The sequence below is a fragment of the Aspergillus karnatakaensis genome (assembly GCF_047715665.1).
Source record: "Aspergillus karnatakaensis strain CBS 102800 unplaced genomic scaffold BJY04scaffold_4, whole genome shotgun sequence".
Lineage (NCBI taxonomy): Eukaryota > Fungi > Ascomycota > Eurotiomycetes > Eurotiales > Aspergillaceae > Aspergillus > Aspergillus karnatakaensis.
Window position 1 is genome coordinate 174029 of NW_027395716.1, and position 24678 is coordinate 198706.

The window sequence follows — 24678 nt, forward strand, 5'->3', positions numbered from 1 at the left end:
AGAGCCACACTGATTCTGGAGATAACAATAAGCCATGGTCATTAGCGTAGATATGATGGAGACGGAAATGGGTATCTATAGTATAGTGCACAGGGTGGCGGGCTATGAACAGGATGGGCCATCTCTGCCGGGGGTAGAAGCATAAGTTTTAGTAGATACCATGAGGCAGTAATTGTTGCTGACCATGAGGTATTTCAGGCCGAGTCTACCGAGAGAGAAAACTCAAAGCGAAGCGAAACATGTGAACGATCAGCATCGCAAACAGGCGCATGGGTGACCAACACATTTTGATCAAGATGCTGCACCATGGCGCGTTTGTCTCGGAGGAGGAGCCAATTCCAAACAAGCGCAAAGAGCAGTATCAATAGAAGCACTAGAGTAGTTATAGTAACCTAGTGCATCAGTTGGCCGGGGTTGTCAGCACTCTAAGTGGCTTGTAGGGAGTGGCGTCGAACGGCGTTGCCCTTGCAGTAGTGCAGTGAGGGCCCATGATTTTAGGCTGCAAGAGTTACAGCAACCTGGAATGGCGGCGGTGTTTCCCACTGCGGAAGGTGGCTTGCAATGACAAACACTGTTGCAGTTGAACCTAGAGCAGGGTAGGACTTACCCTACGTTGAGACCGTAGGCCTTTTGACACCAGAAGTGCTAGCTACAATCTCACATCCTATCCAGTCTCTCGTGACCGTGTGCAGCATGTGTAGTTCACTAGTCCGCCTTGCTGCAGGTCTGCCAGATCGAACCGTTGGATCGTCAGACTGATAGTATCAAGGGTTTGGGGGCCGGTTGCAACTCCGAAACTCTGCAGGAGAATAAACAGCATGCTGGGAGCTGAAAGCTGGAAGCTGGATGTCCACGAAGATATAGAGCAAGTAGATAGCTATACGGCGGAGTAGTGGCATGTGCCCAGAGGCCAAGAGGACGCTTTTTTAGGATAAGCCGGCAGAGCATCCATCCTGGGGAACTCGTCCGAAACCCTGACAGCCTACCTATCTATTCGCTGGAGACTGTCATTGGGCGCTGTCTGTCAGATCCTGCGGAGTAGCGCCTCCACCTGCCAACCCGGAATTCCGCGTTCTCGATCGTCTTCTCTAATCCGCATGCTATACCGCATCTCAGCCTCTGTGGATCGTGATCTGCAGAAAGCACAGAGTGAATATAAAGACGATTGAGGGTGCAGAACTCAGGGTGCAGAATTAAAACCCGGACCTCCGCGCCTGAAGAATCATTGCACAACGCCAGAACCTGCAGTATTGGCGGAGCTTAACAGCGCCATTGATTCACAGTCGTTTCTATAGCAATAACAACCGTGATCATGGCTTCTGGCGACGAGTCTCGCACGTGTGCTCGCTGCATGCAGCATTTTACACACAGTGAATCTCCCGGTCCTTGTTTGCGAAATATCTCCTGACAGTGTATCAGAATCATCCTTAGTACGACACGCGAAACGATGCTTTCGCAACGAGAAGCCTCTCCCGAGACGAAAGGCCTGTCAACAGTGCGCAACCTCCAAGGCGCGGTGTGACCTGCGCCGTCCTCAGTGCGGCCGATGCCAGATGCGATCAATCCCCTGCGAGTTTGCCACCAGAGAGGATACGGCCGTACTGGTTCCCAGCACAATAGATCAAGTGCAGCAGATGTCAGTTCCAGCCCAGTCGCCAGACCGGTTCGACTACCTTGCTGTTGACAACGAATGGATTTACGCCTCAACATCGTCGTCCGACTTGTCCCCGGCTTCGTCCGCATATTATACTGGTACTCTGCCATCTTTATCCACAACGCCCGAGATCGACCCACAGGTGCTCACAGATGGCCTTCAATGTCCACCGGGAATGTGGTTTGACCGAGTTGTGTCTGAACAACGCCGCCAGGAAATACTTGGGCCAGATCAGCCCACTCCAAACTCCGAGGTCCTGCGGGCCCACACGGTGCACTTTATCCTTCGCACACTGAAATCATGGCCGCGATTGATATCCATGCATGGTACTGCACGGCTTCCACCAATCATCCACCGAGTGCAGGTCGCTAGTGGTATCCCTGTTCCACTGGCCAACTGCTTCACGCTGGCGAAGTGCTGGGCCGCTGGCATTGACGGCAGTGTCGAGTTCATGCGTGAAAGCATCATACAGGAAACGCGGCGGTTACTGAGCGAGGTACATTTCCCCACCGCGGTCTTTTCGTATGTTTCCACTAACCTCGGTATAGTACCACACATACACCCCAGCCGACCTGCTCGCGACCCTTCAATCCCTTTTATTTCTTCTCGTGATGCTCCTCTTCGGCCTCGGCATTCCGCCAGAACTAGCCCACCCCATGGATGCTCAGCTGCTAGTCGAAGTGTGGGACGTCAAGAACCGCGTCGCAGCCACGGGGTTGTTCATAGACCAAGACCCCACAACTCCAGTGCCGCCGTGGAAAGAATGGGCATTGGTGTCCGCGAAGCACCGCACACTGCTTGCTTTACACCATCTCGACTTCGTCTGGTCCATCTTCCGCGGCTATCCTATGCTTCACTGTTTCGAACTCGGCCCGCTGCCAGCCCCGGTCGCCGGCTACTTATGGCAAGCCCCGGATGAGCAGGCATGGAGGAGGTTATACTCCAGGTGGCGACAACACTGGAAGGGCAGTGGATTTATCATGTCTGAGCTGTTCCGGATACAGGCTGGCGATGCGCTGGAGCCGAGAGCCGAGAAGTGGCTTGCTGAAGCAGACGAGTTTGGGATGATGTTGATGGCCGAGGGTATGTCGCTTCTTGTCCTCACGGTCGTAAACACATGCTGATTGGATCATTAGTAAACGGGTATTAAGTTGATATACAAACGATACAAGGCTATAGAATGTACAACGCGATTATGAATAATAGACGGTATCACGCCCTAGAAATAGAGTTGCTGTAGAGGAGTAAATCGATCAAGTGAGGTGGAACGTGCTAAGTATCTACCTACCTGGCTCAATGAGACAATTACTAGGTATGATGATTGCTGAAGACGGGGTCATTCTTCCCTCCCACGTTCGCACCCGCAACACGCCTCGCGACTGTCTCTCAGGGCTTTACAAGGCAGTCCCAGTGTCGAAAGAAGCTACTACAGTGAGTAAGTTAGCGGTAAGCGAGGCCGAGCTTCACGTGTTTCTTGGACTAGGCTCCAACTCGCACCGTCCAGGTTGCGCCTGGAGTATCGTTGCATAAATAGGTTACATGCTTCACAAACGCGGTAATACATTGATCGTGCCATACAGCATCTAATAATCAGCACACAATGCGGCCAATTGAACCCTCATGGCTAGTCCCTGACGTCTGGTTCATGTTCATCGAGATACTCTGCCAACAAGTGCCCATTGATGAGAGCGACGACGAGGAGGACGAAGAGAATAGATCCCGGACACAAAACATTAAGAGAATCCCGCCATACCTCTCTGACCTGGTTAGCTTGAGCAGCACCTGTCACTGGCTGCGTGATCTTCTCGCACCCAGGATCTTCGGCTCTCTTCGCCTGTACAACACCACCAAGAGCGCATCGGCAATACACGCCATTGCCAACGGAAATCATGCACCGTGTGTGCGAAGTCTTGAGTACATTGCTTATTGCGACGAGGGACTGTTCAATACTCACAAAAGTCCTAGAGAGCCGGATCAAGTGGAGTCTGTGCTATCACATGTATACCCACAAGAGGTGGACATGGTCTTATCGAGTCTATCTCGCTTTCCCAACCTGCATCATGTATCCGTTGAGTTTCCCTTCGACTACGATGGCACTTGGTGGGAACAGGAATCCCAGGACTACTTCACAGTCGCGAGAGGCGGCTCTTGAGCGGGAAAGCAGAGATCCCTGGTTTAACCTCATGTCTTCTAGCTTCGTCGCGCTCGTCCGAAACGACCCGCTGCATATAAAGTCCCTTGAGATTCGCGATCTGAATATCACTGAAGTCTCCGCCTTTACTGATGAAGCCTTCGAAGCCTTTCTCTCCCAACTCACATCCTTCAGCCTCTCGATCAAGGAGTGGGAGAACGGCGTTGGCTGGCACATGAACACGCAACAACCCTTTAGCGGATTCGCAGATTGCCTGGATTATTGGTTCTTCAACAACCTGCAGTCTGTCGAGGAGTTCATCTTTGACGTCGCCTCATCGTTCGTCTTGGGAAAGGCGGGTCAAGCTTACTACAACGATATAGGTCTTCGCAGCGCGCAAATGCCGCGTTTGCGAGAGCTGACTCTGAGAAACATTATCATATGCAAGGAACTCGAAGACTTTATCGTTCGACATGTCGAAACGATCGAGGAAATCTCACTGCAGGAGTGTCACGCGATTATAAGACGGGAGCAATACGCAGACATGGAACAACGCAACTGGCTTGAGTTTTTCACCAGCCTTACTCGGACCTGCTCAGCCCCATCTGCCGCTCTGCAATCTCTCGGGCTACTGTACGATAAGACCCAGATCGAGATGCTAGACTTCGACGACGCATGGGATGCGCTGGATGAGCTTATCGAGCACGCTAAAGAAAAGCTCAAGGTGGAGCCGAGCGCGAAGGCTTTCTTCTACGCTAATGTCAGCGGCAAGTATGGCGCGCGGTACCGAGATGTTGGGACGAATCTAGAACGCCTTATAGACGGGTGTGACGATCAGGCTTGGAGGAAGTTCATCGAGGTCCTGGAATCTAAGACACGCGAGCATAACCGAGCAAGTGTAACTGCGCTGAAAGGAGAGGACAGGCGAGGGATTAAGAGAAAGACGTCTGATGCTCATGGCGAACAAGTTTAGCGTTAGTTTTGGAGTATCTCGTGATTGTCGATCTGATATTTAACCTCGTCAATCAATATCAGTCAGATTATTGAGAGTCAAAGAACTGGTGCCATTAAATATACCTTCCGCTGCAAAGCCTCAATATGCCCTCTGATTAGTATCGGCCAGTATTCCAGCATAGTGCCAGGTGATGCCCCCAGAGACTCCACCCTCGAGGCCCCATCTAAACCACATTGGCCAAAGCACACAGTATAGAACCTGCCCTTGAGGGAGGGCCCAAGCGACCTTTCGCAGTTCCCTATAATAGAAGTTTGTAGGCGAGACCAATACAAGATCCCCTAGAAAGAGATCTCGATCTGTACTACACCTGTATCGGCGTACCACGCGGCGATCCTGGCGCACCAGATGAGGACAGAAGTGTGGTACAATACAGGCACTTGATTTAACGAGTGCGTCTGTTGACAACCCCACTGAATGCGGCGGAAAGACACCGGCCACGTCGAAGCCGGCCGTCCGGGCTTTCGTTTCGGAGGATGGATTTGAGGATGAGTCTTTTGTCACTCTCGTACGCGATGGAATGGCCGACTCGCTCGCAGTTTGCTTCGAACAGCGTGCAGCTATGGCTTCATTGGAGAGGGCAAAGTGCGTGTCTACTCTAGCCTGCATAGCGTTTTGTTTAAGCATTGCGTCAAAAATACGATAGCTAATGTGTGCTGTCAAATTTAAAGACAGACGAGAACAAGAGAATACTGAGCTCTGTCTCGGTTTTGACGCAGCTCTATCTTTGTCAGTGTTCCAGCCACTTCTGCCGCCCTTGAGAGGAAATGTCTCACCCTCTTCATCCCTTGGTACAAATCACACCACCCCTTCATGACTCCGACCAAGATTCTTTTTGAGGGTGTACATGTGCACAAGCAGCTGAAGAAGATCTCTCCGCACATCTTGAATTCCAAGCTAAAAATACCCCCACCAAATATATGAATACGAACCCGCCAAGGAATCATGCAAGCGCCTCACCACTAAATCTCCGCAAACAAGCGAAATCCATCAGCCCCGTTTGTCGTTGATTGGAGAGAATGATCCGGGCTGAGACCTCTCACCGCTGGGTTCTGGAGAAGGTATATGGTGCCGAGGAGTGGCTTTGTGGTGATGTGTGGGGTGAGACCTGGCCGTATACATGCTCTCTATCACACGTATCTACATGCAATAGGAATATCTTGAAAAGAAAATTAGGTCACGTTGAATCCCTTGTACAAGGGTGAGCATAGATGTCTCACTTTTGGGCGTCGGATGAGGTGATGAGTCCACACATGGTGGTTGAGGGAGGGATGAAGGGAGGAAGGGAAGGAGAGACATCTGCAGTCGACAGCCCTTTCCTAAGCATAGAGAGAGTGAGAGCCTATATAAATCACCACGAGGTCCTAGGTAATAAGAAGAATGTTCTTCATCAAATTCAAGACCTAAACATTACTATCATCATCCTATCTTACTATATCCTCATCTTTCCTTCTCTCCACCAACCAACCAACCCTCACCATGCACATCCTCCAACCCCTCCTCCTCCTCCTCACAACCTTAACTTCATTCTCCCTCGCCGCCCCGCAGGCAACATCCTGCAAGACCGTTTACCCGGCCTACGCACGCGTCGACGCCGCCCGCCCCGTGGAATCCTACATCCCCGGGTTCCGCGTCAGCCAGGAGCCAGCCGCCGCCGCCAAACAAGACACCTTTGTCGAATTCCGTGTCCCTCCTAATTCCTGGGGATGTACGCTCTCCTACTACTTCCCCGCTGGCACACCCGTGACGACAACCGGTCTTGCGCCCGTGGAGGTATTCAGTGTCGCTGGTCCATTGAGCCGTTCCCCGCGCGGAATCGATATCTCCTGGGACTATAGCCCGGCGCCGATTAGTCTTGTTGGGAGTGTGAAGTTTGAGTCGTCGGGTAGTCAGCCGACGACGAGGGTGATTAATAGTTTTGTATGCGCGGATGTGCTTGCGTATCGACTGAGTATTTCGAATGGGTATAGTGGCGGGACGAGCGTGGAGTTTGCGCAGAGTAGTACGGCGGGGTTGAGGTTGACTTATAATTGTTGATTTGGTGGGAGTTCCTCGCGGGGGGGTATGATAATGGGGGTGGATAATTGATCGAAACCGGGTATGCGCAATCATGCCCGGGTGTGAATAGGTATAGTTTAGCTCAGTATAGCTGTGGACATATGAACTGTCATGTTTTTGCATTGCTGAGCAGAGACCAGTAGGTGATGACATCTGTGGGAATCCGAGGAGAGCAGAGCCGGACTTCATTACTTCCATATAGTCATTCGGGATCGTCAGATGGGGGGACTGCTGGCTGTGGGTTTGTGACTCGTCGGAGGACCTCGTCTAGACCACCTTCATCCGGGTCGAGAATTCCCGTGCCTGCATCTTCTAGGGTTGCAACATCAGCCTGCGCCCGTGTCCGATGCATCATCGTTTGGATAATGGTGACGGCCTTCCGAGCGTCCCAGAGTCCATCTTTCGGCGGCATTTGGGGGTGTTGCAACAGAGATATGGCCATATCTCGACTCCGAGGATTGTCAGTTTTTAGCCCGACAAAGTATAGGATGGCGACGAGCTGTGAGCAGAGTGTAAAGCTGCGACGTGTGGATGCGGTGTCGATGGTGAGCAAGCTCTCGATGTCGGCGAGTGTGGCTTGTAAGCTGTCGCTAGGCCAATGAGTAGGGGTGGAAGCGCGAAATGTTGGCGGTAGACCTGGTCCAGCGCTGGGTTCTGGGATATTCTCAAGGAGGACCGCATGGTACATGCGTGCTTGGATGCGGATAATGAGACCTCGGTGTGCAGAATCGGAGGGGAGGGTGGGTAAGAGGAACTCGAGCCCAAACAGGAACCGCTGGTACTGCTGGTACAGGACGAATCGCTCGTGCAGAATATCTGAAGGTAGCTCGTTCATCGGCCTGCCTTTGTGAGGGAGATGGGTGATTACATGGTGCATGAGCCAGTTTTGCAACTTGGTCAGCACGGTTTGGGCCTGGTCGAGGCTGGTCAATTCGGCTGGGACGACGGGAGCGATACCAGATGTTTCATCTGCCGATACTAGCGAGAGGACCGGGGTCCGTGAATCATCGAAGGTGCTACAATGGACGTCCAATTGGGCAAAGAATGAGTTGAGGTACGGGAGTAGCTCGTCGTTGGGGTCCCAGGTGTCTCGGCACTGCTTGAAGAGAGTCAATCCGTTGTTCAAATGCTTTGTCGCAGAGTTGCAGTCGCCAATTAGGATCTCAAAGGCGTAGAAAAGAATGCTACAGATGAGCGGGGTGTCAGGGGTGGCATTGGGGGAGCGGAGGTATAGGCGGAGCTGGCGGTGGCATCGAGCGATCCTTTGCATGGCTGCGTCAGACGCAGACGGTAGGATGCTGTTTCCGCCCTGCAGATAGTCACGGTAAAGAGCGGAGAGGGTCACTAGCGCATGTCGAATCACAGGCTGATGATGTGATTGCTGCAGAATAATGCTGTTCCATAGTGTTGGGTCCGAGTAACTGGACAGACCCCCTGCAGCCTCACAGCAGTAGAAATGCAGCAGCTGCCGGTCGGCTTGGCTGCCGGGCACCTTGAACGGTAGATTATACACTCGAATCTCCAGCGGTTGGCTTGACTGTAGGGCTCGATTGTCGCTTGCAGTTGGTTGGGGGTATCCTTCGCAACGGCGCCCTGTGCGAGCGCAATTGCGACAGCTGGGCTTGCCTTCGTCACATTTGATCCGTCGTTGCCTGTGGAATTAGTTTCCGGTTGACTCAATAGGCGGAGAGAGCATACTTGCAGGTCGAGCAGCCGGTGCGGACCTTGGGCATGCTCTTTCTCGTATTCTTCGCCATGGCTCGTATATTCTCACGGTCACTCATGGCGGTAAGGGGGCTAACGGCAGGGACTATAAAACTGAGTCAAGATCAAGGCAGCCGTGAATGGGACGGGGGCAGAAGACTCACAGACAGAAAACTCGCGAAGATCCACCAGCGTGGGGGCCAAAAAGCACGCTAGAGTATACGACTCGCCCCACTCCCCCTAATTGGACACCCCCAGCATTTCCGAGGGTGCCGGCCAAGCATCGCGTCGGTAGTAGCTTTAAGCTTGAATGTACGAGCCGCAGCTTGTCTCTCTTATACTCTGGGCGGCAGTCCTTTTACTGAATAATCCTGAACCACAAAGTGAGAAGAGTCATAGCTAGCTGAGGGCTGAAGGATATAAATATGGGTCCACCTCGCGAGAATTCGGAAGCATCATGCACATTGTTTCCCTCCCCACCATGTCTTCGATGACTGTTATCGCAATCAGCATCCTTGTAGCCTCAGCTTCGGCTACTACACTCCAGCTGAGGCGGCATAGTGACCATGCAATTTCCTCCATGGTTTCCACCTCCTACGGGACTGTTTTCGATGTGGAGACCACCATTGGCGGACAGACCTTTCAGCTCATGGTCGACTCCGGCAGCAGCGATACCTATGTCATGAAGTCAGATTTCCAATGTTTTGACCGGGAAAGCGGGCTGCAACAACCCCGAGAAGACTGTCTTTATGATGTGAACAGGGCCTACAACATCTCCGACACCTACGAACAGATCCCGGGCCAGATCTTCGGAATCCAGTATGGTGACGGGATTGCCAGCGGCGTGATGGCTTTTGAAGAAGTGACTGTAGCCGGCATCAAGATACAACGCCAGCGAGTTGGAATTGCAGACAAGTCCACGCCCATGGGCGACGGGGTTAATTCCGGGCTGATCGGACTCGGGTATCCCGCCCTCACCTCCGCCCACCCGGCAAACATCACCGACAACTCCACCTACTGGTTCAATCGCTTACCCTACAAGCCCATCTTGTGGGAGATGTACGATCAAGGCCTCATCGAAGAGCCTTACTTCGCACATGCCATTGCTCGCTCGCCACTGAACCAGTCCTCAACCAGCTTCGGCGGATATCTCTCCTTCGGAGAATTGCCACCGGTCAACCATGACAATAACTGGGCCACAGTTCCTGTCGAGATTATGAACAACATCCCTTTGAACTTTACCTCCTACAAGCGGACCCGCTCTTACTGGGCGACGACCATTCCCTCCGCGGGGTGGGGTCAAAGCGGCAACGACTCCGAACCCTTCCAAGCATTCTTCGACTCCGGAAATTTCCTGTCTTTCATCCCAGGGCGCATCGCGGACCCGGTTAACAAGCTATTCGACCCACCGGCTGTATACAACAAGGAGCTGGCTGCGTACGTTGTCGATTGCGCCGCAAGCCCCCCGGACTCTTTTACCTTGGAGATCGGGGGGCAGATCTTCACGCACCACCCGGCAGACCTGATCTACCAAACCGGAGAGGGATTCTGTATCTCGGGTATCAGCAAGTCGGATGATGTTAAAGTCGGCGGAACACTGCAGCTGAACATCATTGGCGTGCCATTCTTAAAGAGCGTGGTCTCAGTCTTTGACTTTGGGGGGAATGAGATGCGGTTCGCTAGATTGCTAGTGGAAGTCAGGAATGATACAGGGAGTACTGATAGTAGCGGCGATCAAGAAAGTAAAGACACGGACTACATTCCTGCCAATGGAAGTGTAAGTTTCGGCCTAAGGTGGCCTTCGCCTGTTTTTATTATTATCGTTATATGTTCGGCGCTGGGTTTCCTTTTGTGATAGAATATACTAGTGCCGTGCTGCATAGAAACGAATATTCCGATCAGAACAAATAACCGAGTCCATTAGGCAGAAGAATATCCCGCGTACTGCTGCGTGGGACTGCGCTTCAGCTAAGCCTCAAACCCACCCCCTCAACCCGAACACAACCGACCCAACCACTGTGCCCGAACCGCAGCCCCTTCCAAATCAAGATTAGATCTTATAGCCGCGCTCTTACCAGGTACGTACGGGGGTCGGGGACTCGGGGATTGCAGCGGAGACTGGAGGCTGGAGCATCCGCGGAGCCTCCGCCCCACGGTCAGGAGCCCGCACCTTCGCCTCAAAATGGTGCACGAGTGACGAAACAAAATACCCAATCATCCTGTTAGCCGGTTTGTTCAATTGTAAATGGTGGACTGTGGAGATTTGCACTTAGCGTTGTTGCTGGCGTGAATATCCCGAATCTTGATAGGCCGTCAATTAAATGCCGGGGACCTCTGCAGATTAAGAAACCGCGTAGACCGCCCTCTTAGCACTGCAAATATATCATTGAACTTTTGACTGGCACGATCGTGTTGACTGTGGAGCTAGCCTTTACTTTGTGGAGAGGGATAGGGGGACCGGATCCTGCGAGATAGCTTGCCATTGTGTATTTCGACAACCCCGGCGATATCGGAATGATTACTCCTATCAGTGATGCTGCAAATAGAAAAGGAGCAGTGAAGTCGCGTGATGCTTCACTTTCTCTGCACCTTTCTGTGGTTGTCGGTAAATCTTCGGCATAACTATCCTAGCTGCCTGGGACCAGGATCCGCCTCACATGAAAATTTACTTGTTTATTTAGCTTATTGTTCTCGGATACTTCGCGGGGCCCTGTTTTGCGTATATCCGACACCTATGCACTACTTTGAGTCGACCCCCTATATGATTTGATACACACTCAGCCAGCAGTGGGTTATATAACGTTTGCAAGTCATTATGATAAACCTGTGCTCTCTATGAGAGATACAAAGCCTGGCTTTGCGACAGTCCGTAGTCCAGTGTTTCTCAAAAGCTTTCTAACAGCACGAAACTCTCCTGGTGTCGCCGGCTCCGCCTCCATATACGCTCTACTATACACACCAAAACACGCCGCTCTAGATCTTCAAAGCTCATCCTGGTCTTCGGTTATTGTATTCCGATCAGATACATATGCGGCATTTCCTAGCATTATGAGATCTTCATCCACACAATTCGACGTAGAGTAGCTGGCACGGGTGCTCGAATCTGAGAAGACCTGCGCTTGACGCCCAAAATACATGCCTCTAGCAACCTCAGCCTAGTATAGCCTGTATTCTCCATTTGTGCTACATCTTTGTCCCACCGGCCACTCTTCGATAACGTCTGTGAAAGGTTAGAACTAGGTTAAGCGGTAGAGCATGTGTATTGTTTATGGAGAAACTGACGTGCAGCACGCTTAGAATTGAGACACTGGCTAGCTTTCAGCCTTTCGCCACATACAGGAAACTGAGATCCGCCAATTTCCAGAGATTGCCATACGTACGTGTAGTTAGTAGACAACACCAGACCATTTCTAGCCGCTCCTGATGCACTTCAGCGATCCCGGCTCGCTTCCGACTAGGGTACCGCACCCGTATGAAGCCGAATCCAGCTGCGCGTCTTCAAGGTCATCGTTGAGCCAGCACAGAGAGTCGTCCTCATTACATGGTCCCCTTTTCTCTTTTTAGTAGCGAGCTTGGCGGGCTATGGATTAGGAGACATACGCGAAGAAGGCTTCACACTCGATGCCTTGGGGGATTCGTAGTGAGCCGAGAGTGTCGTACCTATAAAAGCCGGAGTGATCAGCTCTAGCTGATATTGCTGGGGTTTACGGAGAACTTACTGTTGGTTGTTGCTGATGAATGGCGTGCAGGTGTCGAGAGGGACCGTCTGGGAGGCGCCTTCGAAGTATGGCAGCTCGTACATGACTACTTCATTGCCGAGCACGATCTGTCTATCTGTCAGTAGATGAGAATACCGACTAAGGAGGGTTCATTAAGGAGGGTTCATGCCTGGCTGGTTTTTGCTCCTGCCTGCGTCGCGGAGAACAGGAGTAGGGCGAGCGATAGAAGCGAAGGCGACGAGGAATACATGTAGCGTAAGACTGACAATCAAATGATCTGTGGATGTTCTCGATGTTAAGACTCCGGAGGAGGGATCTAGGCGGGGTGCGTTTATATATGTCGCGATGCACGGATGAAATATACGGCTGGAACAGCGGTCTGCAGGAAATCCCCTCCTTGAGAGGTCTTCCTGACTCGCGTAGCCCTGCAAAATGTGATACGTCTGCATATACAATCGTACTAACGATCAATAGCCCCGATGCCTGCAGAAAGTGGCTATCTGATCGGCACCAGGGTAGTTTAAGGCGAGCGCCTGGGGATGCTCAGCAATATATTCAAGTGTCATATAAAGATAGTGAGGCTCATTGCTCTAAGCAATAGATGGCAGAAAGCTCCTATCTGTAACCAGCTTCATTCTCCCCATAAGAGGCTGGCCATGAGAAGTCCTTTACACGAAGATAGACCACGAAGACAAATATACTTTTTCAAACTGCAGGAAACCCCCACATCGTCCGTGCCACGTCACTAAAGCTCTTCTAAACTATACATGAAATACCAATCTGATCACCATCCATAGTACAAACTCATAACCATCCTCTATCCTAAAATTAAGCTCCCACAGCCCAAGAAGGCACCTTAGGTTCCCACGGGTTAAAATGCTCATTATTCCTCGCATCCCACGGCATCCACTTATCCAGTTTCTCCCCAAGTCTGTTCAGGTCACTGTGCGCACTACCCCAGTTATTATTAAGCAGTGCCTGATTAAACTTGCAAGGCATCTTCTCCAGCGACACAAGCGGCGCGCGAAACCACCGGCCGGTATCATTCTCAATCTCATCGTCCTTAGCCTCAGCCTTGCGCAGCGAGTGCGTCCCCGACGAACCGAGGTGGTACACGATTTTCGGGTGCGAGCCTTCAAACCGGATCGTCGTCGAGTAGTGCGTCGTGTAGTCGCCGTGCGCGGACCACGAGACGAAAAATACTTGGTCGTGGAGCGTCCATACAATGACGTGCTCCCAGTCGTGCTTGTGTGCGTTTAAAAATCCCGTGTCGACTTCGAAGTAGTACCCGTAAAGGTACGCGCACCAGCCGTTGTTGCAGCGCTCGCGGACGTATGTCTGGCTGTGGTCTAGTCGCGCTTTGTCGCGGCATCCGAACGGTGCGTAGGGGCCGCCTGAGCGGATACCAATCTCGCTGTCGCTGTCGCTGGCGTTGGCGGCGAAGACCACTTGTTCGTCAACAGAGCCAGATCGGATAATTGGACCTGGGCCTGGAGGACGGGGTGGTGCAAGGGGTGGGTCGATCCCAGCATTAACTTTGTAGTCTTTGCCGATGGCCGCGGTCTGATAGCAGCTGTCCGTGTCGAAGTCGAGAACAGGCTGGAACTTGATGGCGCGTTCACTGGCGGTGTCTGGGAACGGGGTGAGGAGTTCTGCTAGGCAGCTTCCCAGGAGAGGGAGGAGGAGCACAAGTTTGGGAAGACCCAAAGAAAGCATTGCGAGCGCTAAGGACGGGATTGAGGTATAGGAGTCGTGTCTGGAATGTGAACTTATAAAGTGGTGGAAATCTGAAGCGCTCGCAACCGCTTGATATATGATTCCAGATACTGCCCTTCATCCAAAGATGACATGCTTTTCGGAGCCAGCTGAACGAGATTTGTTTGCCAACGGGCTTCGAAAGAGGCGAAGCATCGCCTAGATCGTGAGCCGTGTTTCCATGCATGAGGGTCAGAGCGACTGTCGTATTGCGCGACGCCATAAAGCCTTGGCTAACATGTCGGGCGGTACTGTGACATCCCTGCCGAGAAAACATACATGACAGCACGTAATAGTGCATATCTTAGCGTGTTGTTAGGCTTCTGGAACTGGCGATGTCCGCAAGGATATTCAGCCCTAATACGTGGCTGGCCCACGCCCCCTGTCATGTTGTCGGCTATTTTGCCCTGGATGCACGACTGCTTAGCCCAGCAGAGGTAATCCCACATTGGCTTTTCTTCGCCCGTCCAGGGTCCCACCAGTAAGGGTCCAGGACTAACTAGTCGAGACCTGGCCATGCGTGTTCAGCTGCAATTTCCCCGAAGAGATTTTCAGCCCTAGATCCTTCAGACCCCCACGTCATCCTCCCATCGGCCATTCCGCTTGCGCTTGCGCAAACATTACGAGAACAGCCATGGCATGATCTTGCAGTAGACAAAGAAATGCAGTATTCGATGCGCTGAATCTTTGCAGGAGAAAACTCCTCAAGCTGAAATGCAGTCGGGCGCATGCAGGATGGTAGCATCGACGGTGACAGTGCCCGCCCCTCAGCTGAGTTGACAAGATTCCCTTATACCACCATCCATTCTATATAACGCACACCTATGACTTTCTACAAATACAGCTCCGGCTGTGCGATAAGTGTTAAAGCAGTACCCTCGCCCGCTCTAACAGCAATTGCGCGTGCTCAGCCATCAAGACTACCTTATTACTCCTCAAGCGACCCTCCAAAATGGCGGTCCTCCACCAAAGCAAACTCATCCTTCTACTTACAACCCTCCTCTCCCTCCTCAACCTCACAACATCCCAAAGAACCCCGACCGAAAACCTCGTCCTCGCCGACTGCGGCATCGGCCTCGGCGTCAACGGCGGCTCCACCTCCCGCGAAATGATCTACTACCCCGGCAATGTCTGGACCGGCAACGGCGCTGACACCAACAAACCAACCATGATGGTCAACGTCCCCTGGTCCGGCTCATACCCCTGGGGCCAAAAGGGGGGCGTGTCTGCACGCATGCCCAACGGCGACGTGTTTACAGTGCACATTAATGCGGCTATCAAGGATCCTATTGCGGCGGGCGATGCGTGGCATCTATATGAGATGAATCTGCCGCTCAAGTGCTATAGCTACCACGTGAATCAAGTCTATAAGCTTGATGATGGGAAGTGGTGCTCGAGTGCGTATGTTTGCAATCATCGGGGGACGCCTACGCCGCATGTTAAGCCTCCGGCGCCTAACCCGCCTGCGCCGGTGAATCCGAGTCCGCCTTCTGGGGGTGGGATTTGTGATGTGTTGAATAACTGATGTGGTGGATTTGTTGAGGAGGACTGATGGTTTGATGTCTGTTGTTATAGGGGGGATGATGAAGGTGTCGAAGCGTTCCAAGGTTGCATGTATTTCCCTCAAAAAAGTAGTATTGTGATGGAATGCAGTGACCGCAATATGTATATCAATCATCTGGTGTGTTTTATGTTGCTACGCGCTTTCATGTGGATAGATTGGACTAGGAGACTGGTGTGAACAGAGAGCAAAGCTCATCAGACTGTCAATGAAGGATCAATAAGCAGGGGTTGTCAACGACGCTGGTTTCAAAAGTTTCAGTTGAGGAGCTCTGCTGGAAATGCCTTCATCACCAAGGAAGTGCTTTACAATATTATGCGGTATCAGTACCGTCCAAGGTTCGACAACATGGAAACACCAATAGAGAAAGAGAAGTAGTGATAATACGTGTAGCTCGAAATGGCCCTGAAATGACCTTATAACTATCATCTGACATCGACAGCCCCTTGCCAAGCAAGATCATATTCTCCTCCAGTAGTATCCTGAGGTGTGGATGGTGTCAACCGCAGTCTGTTGTCGTAGGCGTTCTCAGCACCGAAATACCAACGTTCAGTCAAATGATCGAGGCCTATTGCGTGGCGAAACATGATTTGCGGGGTGCGGGTTTGGCATCGATGCAGACAAAAGTCCTAGATGGTGCGCGCCCTTGGCTACAGCCAGTATGGAAAAACCGTGGCCCTGATTTTATTGGAACCGGAAGTCCAGCAGTTAACAGCCCTATTGCCGCATCCCTTCAGGCTGCGCGCAACCTTGAGCTGGTGGATGATATTGGCAACGCGAGATTTGCTGAACTTCTGGTTGACGGAGCCTTTGTTGAAAATGTGGAGGAAGTTCTTGTTCGGTCCGTAGTAAGAGAAGACATGATTCGGAGGTAGCGTTGGGGGGTTGCTCCAGTTGTTCCTGGGATCAGCCAGTGTCTTCTTGTAAACGAGCGAGTACTCTTCATCGCTGATGAACTGGGAAGAATAGCAATCGCATTCCGCCCAGGGGGTTGTTCCGACTTTGCGGACCTCGAGATCATTGCGGGTCTCGAGCTCGTTGGAGGAACTGATCTCGGTGATGTCGGTGACAGGGGCGCCTAGTAGCTCTGCGAGAGCAAGCTCAGCGGCTTCATCGATAGGGACAGGAGACAGGTTTGCCACAGGGCTCGCGGTGGCTAGTGCGGCTAGAAAGATGATGAATTTGGGAAAATACATTCTGGTTGGTGAACGTAAAGAAATGAGCGAATGGGGAATAGATCTAAAGAGAGAATAGGGTCGGTGGCCTGGTTAACAAAACAATAGCCAATGTGATCCCAGTCCAGTTTATATAGTTGAAGCTATATCGCCTGCCCCCTGACTGATGAGCTATCCAAGGCGTCCCAAGTACAACCAGGCCCCCAGTGCAATTAAAGGCAGTTGAACGAACCCCACTTTAACCGTTGGGCTGTCCATCTAGCGAATTACCCACGAACCAATTTGGTGGCACATGAGTCTTCCAATCTACGGTCTTCTAAAGGTTAAAGAAGAATTCGATACCAGCCGTGGGTTTGCTCAGGATATATATGTCGGTGGCGGTGTACCCGGAGGGTCGAACCTGCTGAACCTGAACTCATATCAGGCGTGCAGCCCTAGAGTGGTGCCAATGCAGGTTAATAATACGGGCTAATTAACTAGGCGCCCTGCTCTAGGAGCAAGCAATAACAACTGCGTTTATATGTCCTAGCTGATGCACATGCCAAATTAAAGTGTCCCGCTTCTGAAGTCCTTGTGTACAAAATTGTCACTGAAGACTGTGAGCTGCCAACGAGGAACAACTCACCGAGCAGGGCCCGGAATGCTGTCCGCACCACGCTCGCGCAGCTCTGCCACCATTCCAAATGCGGTTGGCATAGTATTGGGCAGACCAGAGAAGCCGACAATAAGTGTTAGGGCCTCGCGCACCATCGCAAACGGCGCTTCCAGGTCGGTTATGGGGAGGTCTTTTATAAGGTCATGGAACAAGGCTGCGACGGTATCACCCCGCGGTTGGGACGTAAGAATTGCAGTTTGCAGACCGTTAGTGAATACACAAAAATAAACAATACAGCGGCAGAATTTCCAGGATGTGAGAAATCAGGGATCAGAAACTTACCAAGATCCCAAGATCCCAAGAGCCAACTGCGGTTTTACAATAACCGCCTTCAACTGCTCATTCCAGCCGAGGAAGAGACTGCTCGCCTATGTAGCCGCGTCGGCGGGCAGATTTGCGTTTGTGTATTGCGATGCAAATGTCGAAGTCATTGTTGTTGAAGTGTCGTATTCTGTTATCATTGGGGAATTGATCTATAGGCGTCGGCTATTTTATATATCGCGCGTTTCAGGGAGTAGATAGCATAGTATCCCGTGGATCTTATTTTCTTAAATCCTGATAATTTTTCAAACAGGCCGGGTACCTACAGTGACTTTCCTTCCTCAGTCTTTGTTCTTTCCAGTTGTCTATATTCCGGTGCGAAGCAGCTGAGATGACGATACGAGCTTTGGACAAGCATTGGTTACGTCCTCGAAATGCACCCAACTGCCTTTTGACTTCAAACGCCCAATGTGAAGAGATCAACTATAGCGTCGCACTAGAGCCAAATTGGTCCAATGACGCGTTTCTACTGATGATAAGTTAGTTATATATCTCTGATATCGGTCCCTTCAGTCTGTTTTCGCTTGCCATCGGCCAGTAAATATGCCACCTGTGTAAGGCATACTGCTTGCTTTAAAGACCTCTAGTGGCACTTCTGGAACAAGGAAAACGAAATAATAGGGTCCTGAAACAATTAATACGACAAAGGAGGGGACTATCCAAAGGCTGAGCCAGAATCGGTAGGATTCTCTGTTAAAAAGATACCTTGATTAAATAAGACGAACATATGTACAAGCGCTGTAGGGTAGCACTATGCCTGGGTGTCCTTGTCCATCGGTCAAGTTTTCCGAGTGCATCTGGTCCACACAGCACAGCAAAGGAACAAGCGCATGCCGCAGTGATGTTTCTACAATATATTGCTATATGAGTTTGGTAGGCTGCACTGCGAATGAGAATCAAGACGTATGGACTTGACAGGGGTGCAGTGGGGTGGCTTGGGCCATGTCCGGTTCTGTGGAACGCATGTCCTTCGGTGGGTCTTCCCCGGAATTCCTGTACGAACAATGACAAGCATCCCTGGAAGCTTTGGACACATGGTAGCTATTTTGGAAACCAATACCACCTGGTTATCATTGGATTCTAGTCAATATCCCGAGCTCTGACCCTCTAAGAGAGGCTGCATTCCGCCCCCAGCCCCACCGGGTGCCAGAAGCAGCGGGAGGGTCGCAGCACGGCAAAGCACAAGCTAGGTCCGGGTAGCTAAATATATATCTAAAGCGGCTGCGTCTTAGTTGATTATTACAATCGGTTGTTGGGAATAGACCCTTCCCTGGAATCTTCATCGCAGCCTAAGCTTGTGTGGAGGACTCATGGATTGAATCGTGCGGCGGATGGAACAGAGCAGTCTGCTTGTGACTCCATGGAGTCAACTCATATCACAGTAATAGCTCTTAGTGGTAGCTCTGGGGCCCGATTACTTATGTCTTGCGGCGTTCTTGCCCCCGCCTTCGCAGATGTCAACATTGATACTCCCCAAGGCGCTCTTATGTACGATATTGTGGAATACCCGACGACAATCCCGGTTAGGATACACTTCGAACCAGCTGGAGCTTGGGTCACAATAAAGTGCACAGGTGTGACTATCAAGTGGAATGAGGACAACAGACCACCAGTACGCAGTTCGACATCAGCTGCGCCCTTCACGACCATCTGTCAATCAGTGATAGCAGGATTGCGTTTCATTGCAGCGTCAAGCGGTATGCCGTGGAGCACTGCATGATTATGATTATCGCTCGTAACAACAGTACCTACCCACGGGCCTTTTGCTCAGGATCTGTCAAAACCTCGGCCAAGATCCAGCTTTCTGTCCCCCTCACTCTAAAGGATTCGTAGGAAAATATAAATGGATCGGTACTCTCCTCAGATGCTCGTGGAGATATGGAACCTTATGAAACGGTCACTGCCTATTGCATTAATGATTTTTCCTCTTAGATCCCAGCCTCACCATTCCTCCACCCGGATTTCCCGAGCCTTGTTTAATGTGGAGTCTGTAGATCCCCAGCACCAAAATATATACATGTCGTTCAAGGCGCGAACAAAGAAACTTTATAGCTAACTCTCAGACCGCGATACAAACAAAATAGCGTTGCCACAGACTGGTGCAGGAGGTCCCGACCAACGGATTCCAGCGATTGAACTGTGCAGCCGTGATGCCATATTGCTGTTGGATAGACCAGCAGCTGTCCCCTTCCTTTACCTGATAGTATCTTCTACAGTTGCTCACAATCCTTGGCATGGGCTGATGGACCTCTGTTGCCACACAGTAGTGGTATCCGGTCCACAGGTTCGAGCACGAAGACCCCACGGCTGGGTTCCAGCGGACGAACAGAGGTATGGAGTTTAGGTAGGGGTATTTTTGTTTTACAATCACATCGCATGTGTCACCTGCTACAGCCTTGTGATAGTTTGTGCAGGTCTTGACGATGCCCGACTGGGTTGGGGAGGGACCTGATGCTGTTGTGGTGGTGGTTGTCGTTCTTGTGGTGGTCGGTTGTGATGCTGAGGCAGAAAGATGATTAGTAAATAATCACTCCTATACCTGCGCGGGAATCTACTTACTCGTTGTGCCAACGCAGACATAGTATCCAAGCCAGAGTGAGCCACAGGATGATCCAACAGCAGGGTTCCAATTGTAGAAGTTGGTCAATGAGATGCCGTAGGCACTAGCAATAGATGCACAACCGTCACCAGACTCAACGAGATGATATTCGTCGCAGTTCGATACGATGCCAGTTTGCTGGGGAGTGGGACCGCTGGCTGTTGCACTTGTGGTTGTTGTTAGTGTGGTAAGGGAAGTAGTTGGTGCGCCGGCAACGTGAACGCAGATATAATAGTCGAGCCATAGGTTTGAGCAGCCTGGTTGGTTAATAAGAGCATTAGATTGAATGTTGGCAGGGTAAAGGAGGTCAAAAGCGAAACATACCAGCGTTGATCTCGCTATTCCAGCTTAGGAGCTGAGCGACGGTTATGCCATGCTCCTGAGCAATGGTGCCACACTGGTCGCCTGATGAGATTCTATAGAAGCCATCGCAGTTGTCTGCAATGCCAGGCATTGTGGGATTTGGACCTGCCGGGGAGGTCGTTGTTGTTGTGGTCGTGGTCGTGGTCGTGGTCGTCGGCCGGGTGGTTGTTGTCGTAGCTCTGGTAGTCGTACTGGTTGTGGTGGTGGAAGTCGTCGTGCGTGAGGTCGTCGTGGTAATTGTACTTCCTGGGGGGTCTTCAGTGACACTCCCAATGACGCAATACGACTTCGTTGGGTCCAGAGCCGGGCAGGTAACAGCGGGGTTCAAGGCCTGGAAATCGCTCACGGACAACCCCCAAGCACCGGCAAAGCTCTCGCATGTAGCTTCGTTGCCAGGGTTTGTTTCAAAGAGGCAGTCAACGCCACGGCGAACCAACGCCGACGCGAATGCAGGGACAAGCCCAGCGGCAAGTAGGTAGGCTAGTTGCATTGTGACAGCTGGAGTACTCTCTGGGGAGGATCAAAATCAGTAAGAGTTTCAGTGTAGGAGGGCAATGGGACTACATACAGTTCCAAGATTAGGGTGAATGAGATGATGGCCAGTAGTGCTGAGTATCGCCGGTCCGCCTGAATGTTTATATATCCATCTAGGTGGAAGACCTAGCTAGGATGGAATCAATGCTCCTCCCTCGGCCGACATGTTGATCATGAGTTTTCGACCCCTCGCATCTAGCGTACTGTGCCTCGTTTATTTTCTTCGTACTTCTGAATCATGGATACATTTTGATTACGGGTTTTGTAATATAATACAAGCAACGTTTTCATTCGTTCGTTGAAGCAAACTCCACGCCGACCGGGATTGCGGAAGGCACGGGCCAGACCTAACTATCCGAAAAGTGGAAATGAGATCGATCTGTTATCAGAATCTCTTACTCCAAGACTTGCATAATAATCCGGAAGGACAGCGGCGCCAAGGGCTTGACTCAGGGGACAGCCTAGCGTGTGTGGAGAAGATGGGAGAGCTAAGCGAAAGCCCCTGTTCCTGCGGCGCAGGCACGGGTAGGAAGTTGAATCCGTACAAGGGCCGGATTATTGTCTACCGCTTATGTAATGTCACCTTACGCTGCATGTCTCATCACACTGATCAAGGGTCGCCAACCAGCAGCACAGGAATTGACACCGCCCGCCCTTGAGTCCCAAGCTTGGCGTGTGATTTGGGAGGAATATCTTGGCGAACAGAAATGATTGGTGGGATCTGTGCTTTGCACTCAGCCCCCGGAGCCTTGGCAAGTGCTGCTGTCCAGGGTCCTTCGGCGGCGCAGCACGGGACTTGACGAGTCATGGCTCATGCAACGGTGCAAGACTCCATGAACCACCAGGCTCGGGAGATCAGCTCTACCTATCTGGAGTTGAGGCTAGCGTGATACCCCTATTTTCTCTCACACCCTCACTACAAATCCTTCCCTCTCGACGATTCCCGCATTCCCAGCAACCAGCCTTTCGGTTCCCTCTTTTTTTTTTTTATTATTTCCCACCACAATTCAACCATTCTTTTCTTCGTATCAAAATGCACTTTCCTCAAGCGCCTTGGTTGCTCGCTGCGGCCATCGGCACTGCCGTGAATGCTGTTAGCGTGGTTGAAGTGGACTTGGTTTTCCCACGCAACGAGACATATGCGCCCACCGAGGATTTCCCGGTCGTGTTCGCCATCCAGAATTCCGCAAAGGCCGAGTTGCTCAACCTTGTTTTATCTTACAGCATAATGGGAGCCGACAATTTTAGCGAACGGCTTCTTCCAACAACCCCCCTGTGGCCTGATCTGATGCACACAAACCTGTCAATCAGTGACCCCTACCTGGTGTACCGATTCAATGATGCCTTGAAGCCCGGTCACTGGTTGCTAACCGGGCAACTGGACTACCAGAGCTGCGACGTGGAAGCACTCACAAACCCAATTCAGCCTGTGAGCGGGGGAATCCATTCCAGTGTCTATAGGTGGTCCAGGATGTTTACTATCGCGAACTCAACATCTGCGCCTCATAGCGAAGTTGATCTTGTTGCTGCAACAAAAGAGAGTGACTGCCCCGGGGACTTGAACGCCCATGCTATCAATGTAACCGACACGACCATGGAAGCAGATCCATCCCTCAACAATGCAAGGCGCACCACATGTGTCGTGACCACGAACTCCACCTCGGGTACCCCAGTCCATACGCCTAATCCCTGTGGAGTCTCCATCTCCCCGGAAATGGCAGCGAGTATCTCTGCCAACCTGACGGCGCATAGGTGCAATCGTTCAAACCCCCCCGACAACTGCCCCGTCGACGAGAATGCAGCCCAGGGGCTGGTTATCCTTGGTGTATCTGGGCTGTTCGCTCTTTGTGGCGCTCTCGTGCTTATCATTATGCAAACGTCTTAGTTCCTCGACTTCCTTGTCTCGTGCTTTGATAGGCACTCGCCCCTTTCTCTGGCCTTGGTCGTCGGATGTTCTGTGCTGATCTATTGTATATAATTTCCTGCCCCAATGCCCAAACAACTTACTTAATCAGAAAGCGTCCCTTATTTGGGGACAGAAATTGGTCCTTCTCCGAACTGCAGCAGAATCGTAAAATGCTATCACAAAATGGCAAGTTGTTACAAAAAGAAAGAGATTTGCCTCCCGGAAACTAGTGCGCTAGATACGCCCATGTAGCCAGAGGTTGAGAGACAATTGAGGGGACTAGCTAGACCACGTTGCTAGAACCTTGCTCGCCACTGGCAGGTTTCTACAGGGCAAGTATGCGGCACAAGAACATACTTTGATTGTGTTGATGCAAGTAGGGGGTGGGCAATAGTACATCTCACATGTACACTTGGCGTATTATTTGGCTTGAGTTGGCGTAGGAAGGTAGTGCGCCTGCGCCGCAGAAACCTTTGGATATATTACGTACTCATCCGATTCGTCCACGGAGCACCACCTGATATGGCAAACCAAAGCGGCCGCTCCGACTACGCTTTTCACGTTGCGAACTAGAGCAAGTTGAGCATGTTTCTGGCTCACTACTAGTACAAGGCACCTAAGCCCCCACCCCACCACCTCCTCTTTATTTCCCTTGGTGGGAATAGCTTTGCCGAGCTCGAACCACGTCTTTCCTCTATTCCCGGCCCGGGCCGGGCCTAAGCCGCCCCTTCCCAGTCTAGTGAAAACTCAATCAAGCCGCCCTTCAGACTCCATCTGGCCTCGGCTCTCTTCCGCCAATTGATTCCAAGTACTTCGTACCCGACAGACAGTCCTATCGGGCTCCGCATTGAAAGAGGACCTCAGCTCACAGTGCGTGTTTCTCCTCGGCCTTTCTCTGTCTGGCTTTGTGACCATTTGTTCACGGTCGAAACGCGCCCAAGGCGACGCCGATCCGTCGCCCTAGCCCTATTTGGATCCAGTCTGAACGCCGACTGTGACTTACAGGCTTGTAGCTGAGCCTAACTAACGCGATAATGCCGTGCCGCTCATAGCAGAAATGTCGGCTCAATGCCATTCCTAGCGCACGCCACGTCAGAATCCTGCCACTCACTTTCCAACTACATGTTCATCGTCGGGGAAATGCCAACCCAGGTGACGGACTAAAACTGCCAATGCAGGAACCCTACCTGGACCTTGCATCTATCTGTAAGATTGCCAAACTCTTTTTCTTTCGGTTGGCCAGATGGGCTGAATATTGAATAGTGTTCTATGCAAGGCTATCACAGGAGCGTTACATCGATCGAACCCCAATTTCGCCAGTAGACCAACAGATATAGCTCGTTATAAAAGAAATTGCGCCAAGAACAATCAGTAAATCGAGTACCGGATGTTCAATTGCGGCACAGCTCAGCTCCGCTGCAAGGACCTTGTGATAGATTATACAGTTTTGACCGAGCAGCATCTTGCTCATGTGGACCTCGGTGTGATCCCATCTGCAGGGGCAAAGTCGGCACAGGCAACCAGCAGGTAC

At 51.5% G+C, this 24678-nt stretch overlaps 10 protein-coding genes across 10 annotated transcripts; 6 read left to right on the forward strand and 4 right to left on the reverse strand.

Annotated features, from left to right (window-relative positions):
• Positions 1–1312: 1312 nt before the first annotated feature.
• BJY04DRAFT_213610 (Zn(II)2Cys6 transcription factor domain-containing protein) lies at positions 1313–2804 on the forward strand (the record flags this gene model as incomplete). Its single annotated transcript, XM_073714954.1, has 4 exons — positions 1313–1370; positions 1420–2150; positions 2203–2737; positions 2791–2804. 4 exons carry the CDS (start codon positions 1313–1315, stop codon positions 2802–2804), a joined length of 1338 nt encoding a protein of 445 aa, XP_073575887.1.
• A 403-nt stretch (positions 2805–3207) lies between these two features.
• BJY04DRAFT_178458 (uncharacterized protein) lies at positions 3208–5107 on the forward strand. Its single transcript, XM_073709741.1, has one exon. The coding sequence runs from the start codon at positions 3544–3546 to the stop codon at positions 4756–4758; it is 1215 nt and encodes a 404-aa protein (XP_073575888.1). The 5' UTR covers positions 3208–3543; the 3' UTR covers positions 4759–5107.
• Positions 5108–6276: 1169 nt separating this feature from the next.
• BJY04DRAFT_213613 (uncharacterized protein) lies at positions 6277–6834 on the forward strand (the record flags this gene model as incomplete). The annotated part of the gene is made up of 1 exon (XM_073714955.1): positions 6277–6834. One exon carries the CDS (start codon positions 6277–6279, stop codon positions 6832–6834), a length of 558 nt encoding a protein of 185 aa, XP_073575889.1.
• Positions 6835–7057: 223 nt separating this feature from the next.
• Positions 7058–8639, reverse strand: BJY04DRAFT_213614 (Zn(II)2Cys6 transcription factor; the record flags this gene model as incomplete). The annotated part of the gene is made up of 2 exons (XM_073714956.1): positions 7058–8507; positions 8554–8639. The coding sequence occupies 2 exons, from the start codon at positions 8637–8639 to the stop codon at positions 7058–7060; spliced, it is 1536 nt and encodes a 511-aa protein (XP_073575890.1).
• Positions 8640–9025: 386 nt separating this feature from the next.
• BJY04DRAFT_178462 (pepsin-like aspartic protease) lies at positions 9026–10442 on the forward strand. The gene has a single exon (XM_073709742.1). It carries the CDS (start codon positions 9041–9043, stop codon positions 10412–10414), a length of 1374 nt encoding a protein of 457 aa, XP_073575891.1. The 5' UTR covers positions 9026–9040; the 3' UTR covers positions 10415–10442.
• Positions 10443–12988: 2546 nt separating this feature from the next.
• BJY04DRAFT_178463 (NPP1 family protein) lies at positions 12989–14108 on the reverse strand. Its single transcript, XM_073709743.1, has one exon. The coding sequence runs from the start codon at positions 13992–13994 to the stop codon at positions 13107–13109; it is 888 nt and encodes a 295-aa protein (XP_073575892.1). The 5' UTR covers positions 13995–14108; the 3' UTR covers positions 12989–13106.
• A 655-nt stretch (positions 14109–14763) lies between these two features.
• Positions 14764–15822, forward strand: BJY04DRAFT_178464 (uncharacterized protein). The gene has a single exon (XM_073709744.1). It carries the CDS (start codon positions 14986–14988, stop codon positions 15556–15558), a length of 573 nt encoding a protein of 190 aa, XP_073575893.1. The 5' UTR covers positions 14764–14985; the 3' UTR covers positions 15559–15822.
• A 422-nt stretch (positions 15823–16244) lies between these two features.
• BJY04DRAFT_213618 (uncharacterized protein) lies at positions 16245–16790 on the reverse strand (the record flags this gene model as incomplete). The annotated part of the gene is made up of 1 exon (XM_073714957.1): positions 16245–16790. One exon carries the CDS (start codon positions 16788–16790, stop codon positions 16245–16247), a length of 546 nt encoding a protein of 181 aa, XP_073575894.1.
• Positions 16791–19804: 3014 nt separating this feature from the next.
• BJY04DRAFT_213619 (uncharacterized protein) lies at positions 19805–21197 on the reverse strand (the record flags this gene model as incomplete). The annotated part of the gene is made up of 3 exons (XM_073714958.1): positions 19805–20244; positions 20305–20601; positions 20669–21197. The coding sequence occupies 3 exons, from the start codon at positions 21195–21197 to the stop codon at positions 19805–19807; spliced, it is 1266 nt and encodes a 421-aa protein (XP_073575895.1).
• A 1077-nt stretch (positions 21198–22274) lies between these two features.
• Positions 22275–23126, forward strand: BJY04DRAFT_213620 (uncharacterized protein; the record flags this gene model as incomplete). The annotated part of the gene is made up of 1 exon (XM_073714959.1): positions 22275–23126. The coding sequence occupies one exon, from the start codon at positions 22275–22277 to the stop codon at positions 23124–23126; it is 852 nt and encodes a 283-aa protein (XP_073575896.1).
• Between the last annotated feature and the right edge of the window lie 1552 nt (positions 23127–24678).

What these genes read in the sequence shown, in the direction of transcription:
- BJY04DRAFT_178458 (XM_073709741.1), top strand. Translation starts at nt 3,544, where the DNA reads ATGCACCGTGTGTGCGAAGTCTTGAGTACATTGCTTATTGCGACGAGG.
- BJY04DRAFT_178462 (XM_073709742.1), top strand. Translation starts at nt 9,041, where the DNA reads ATGTCTTCGATGACTGTTATCGCAATCAGCATCCTTGTAGCCTCAGCT.
- BJY04DRAFT_178463 (XM_073709743.1), bottom strand. Translation starts at nt 13,994, where the DNA reads ATGCTTTCTTTGGGTCTTCCCAAACTTGTGCTCCTCCTCCCTCTCCTG.
- BJY04DRAFT_178464 (XM_073709744.1), top strand. Translation starts at nt 14,986, where the DNA reads ATGGCGGTCCTCCACCAAAGCAAACTCATCCTTCTACTTACAACCCTC.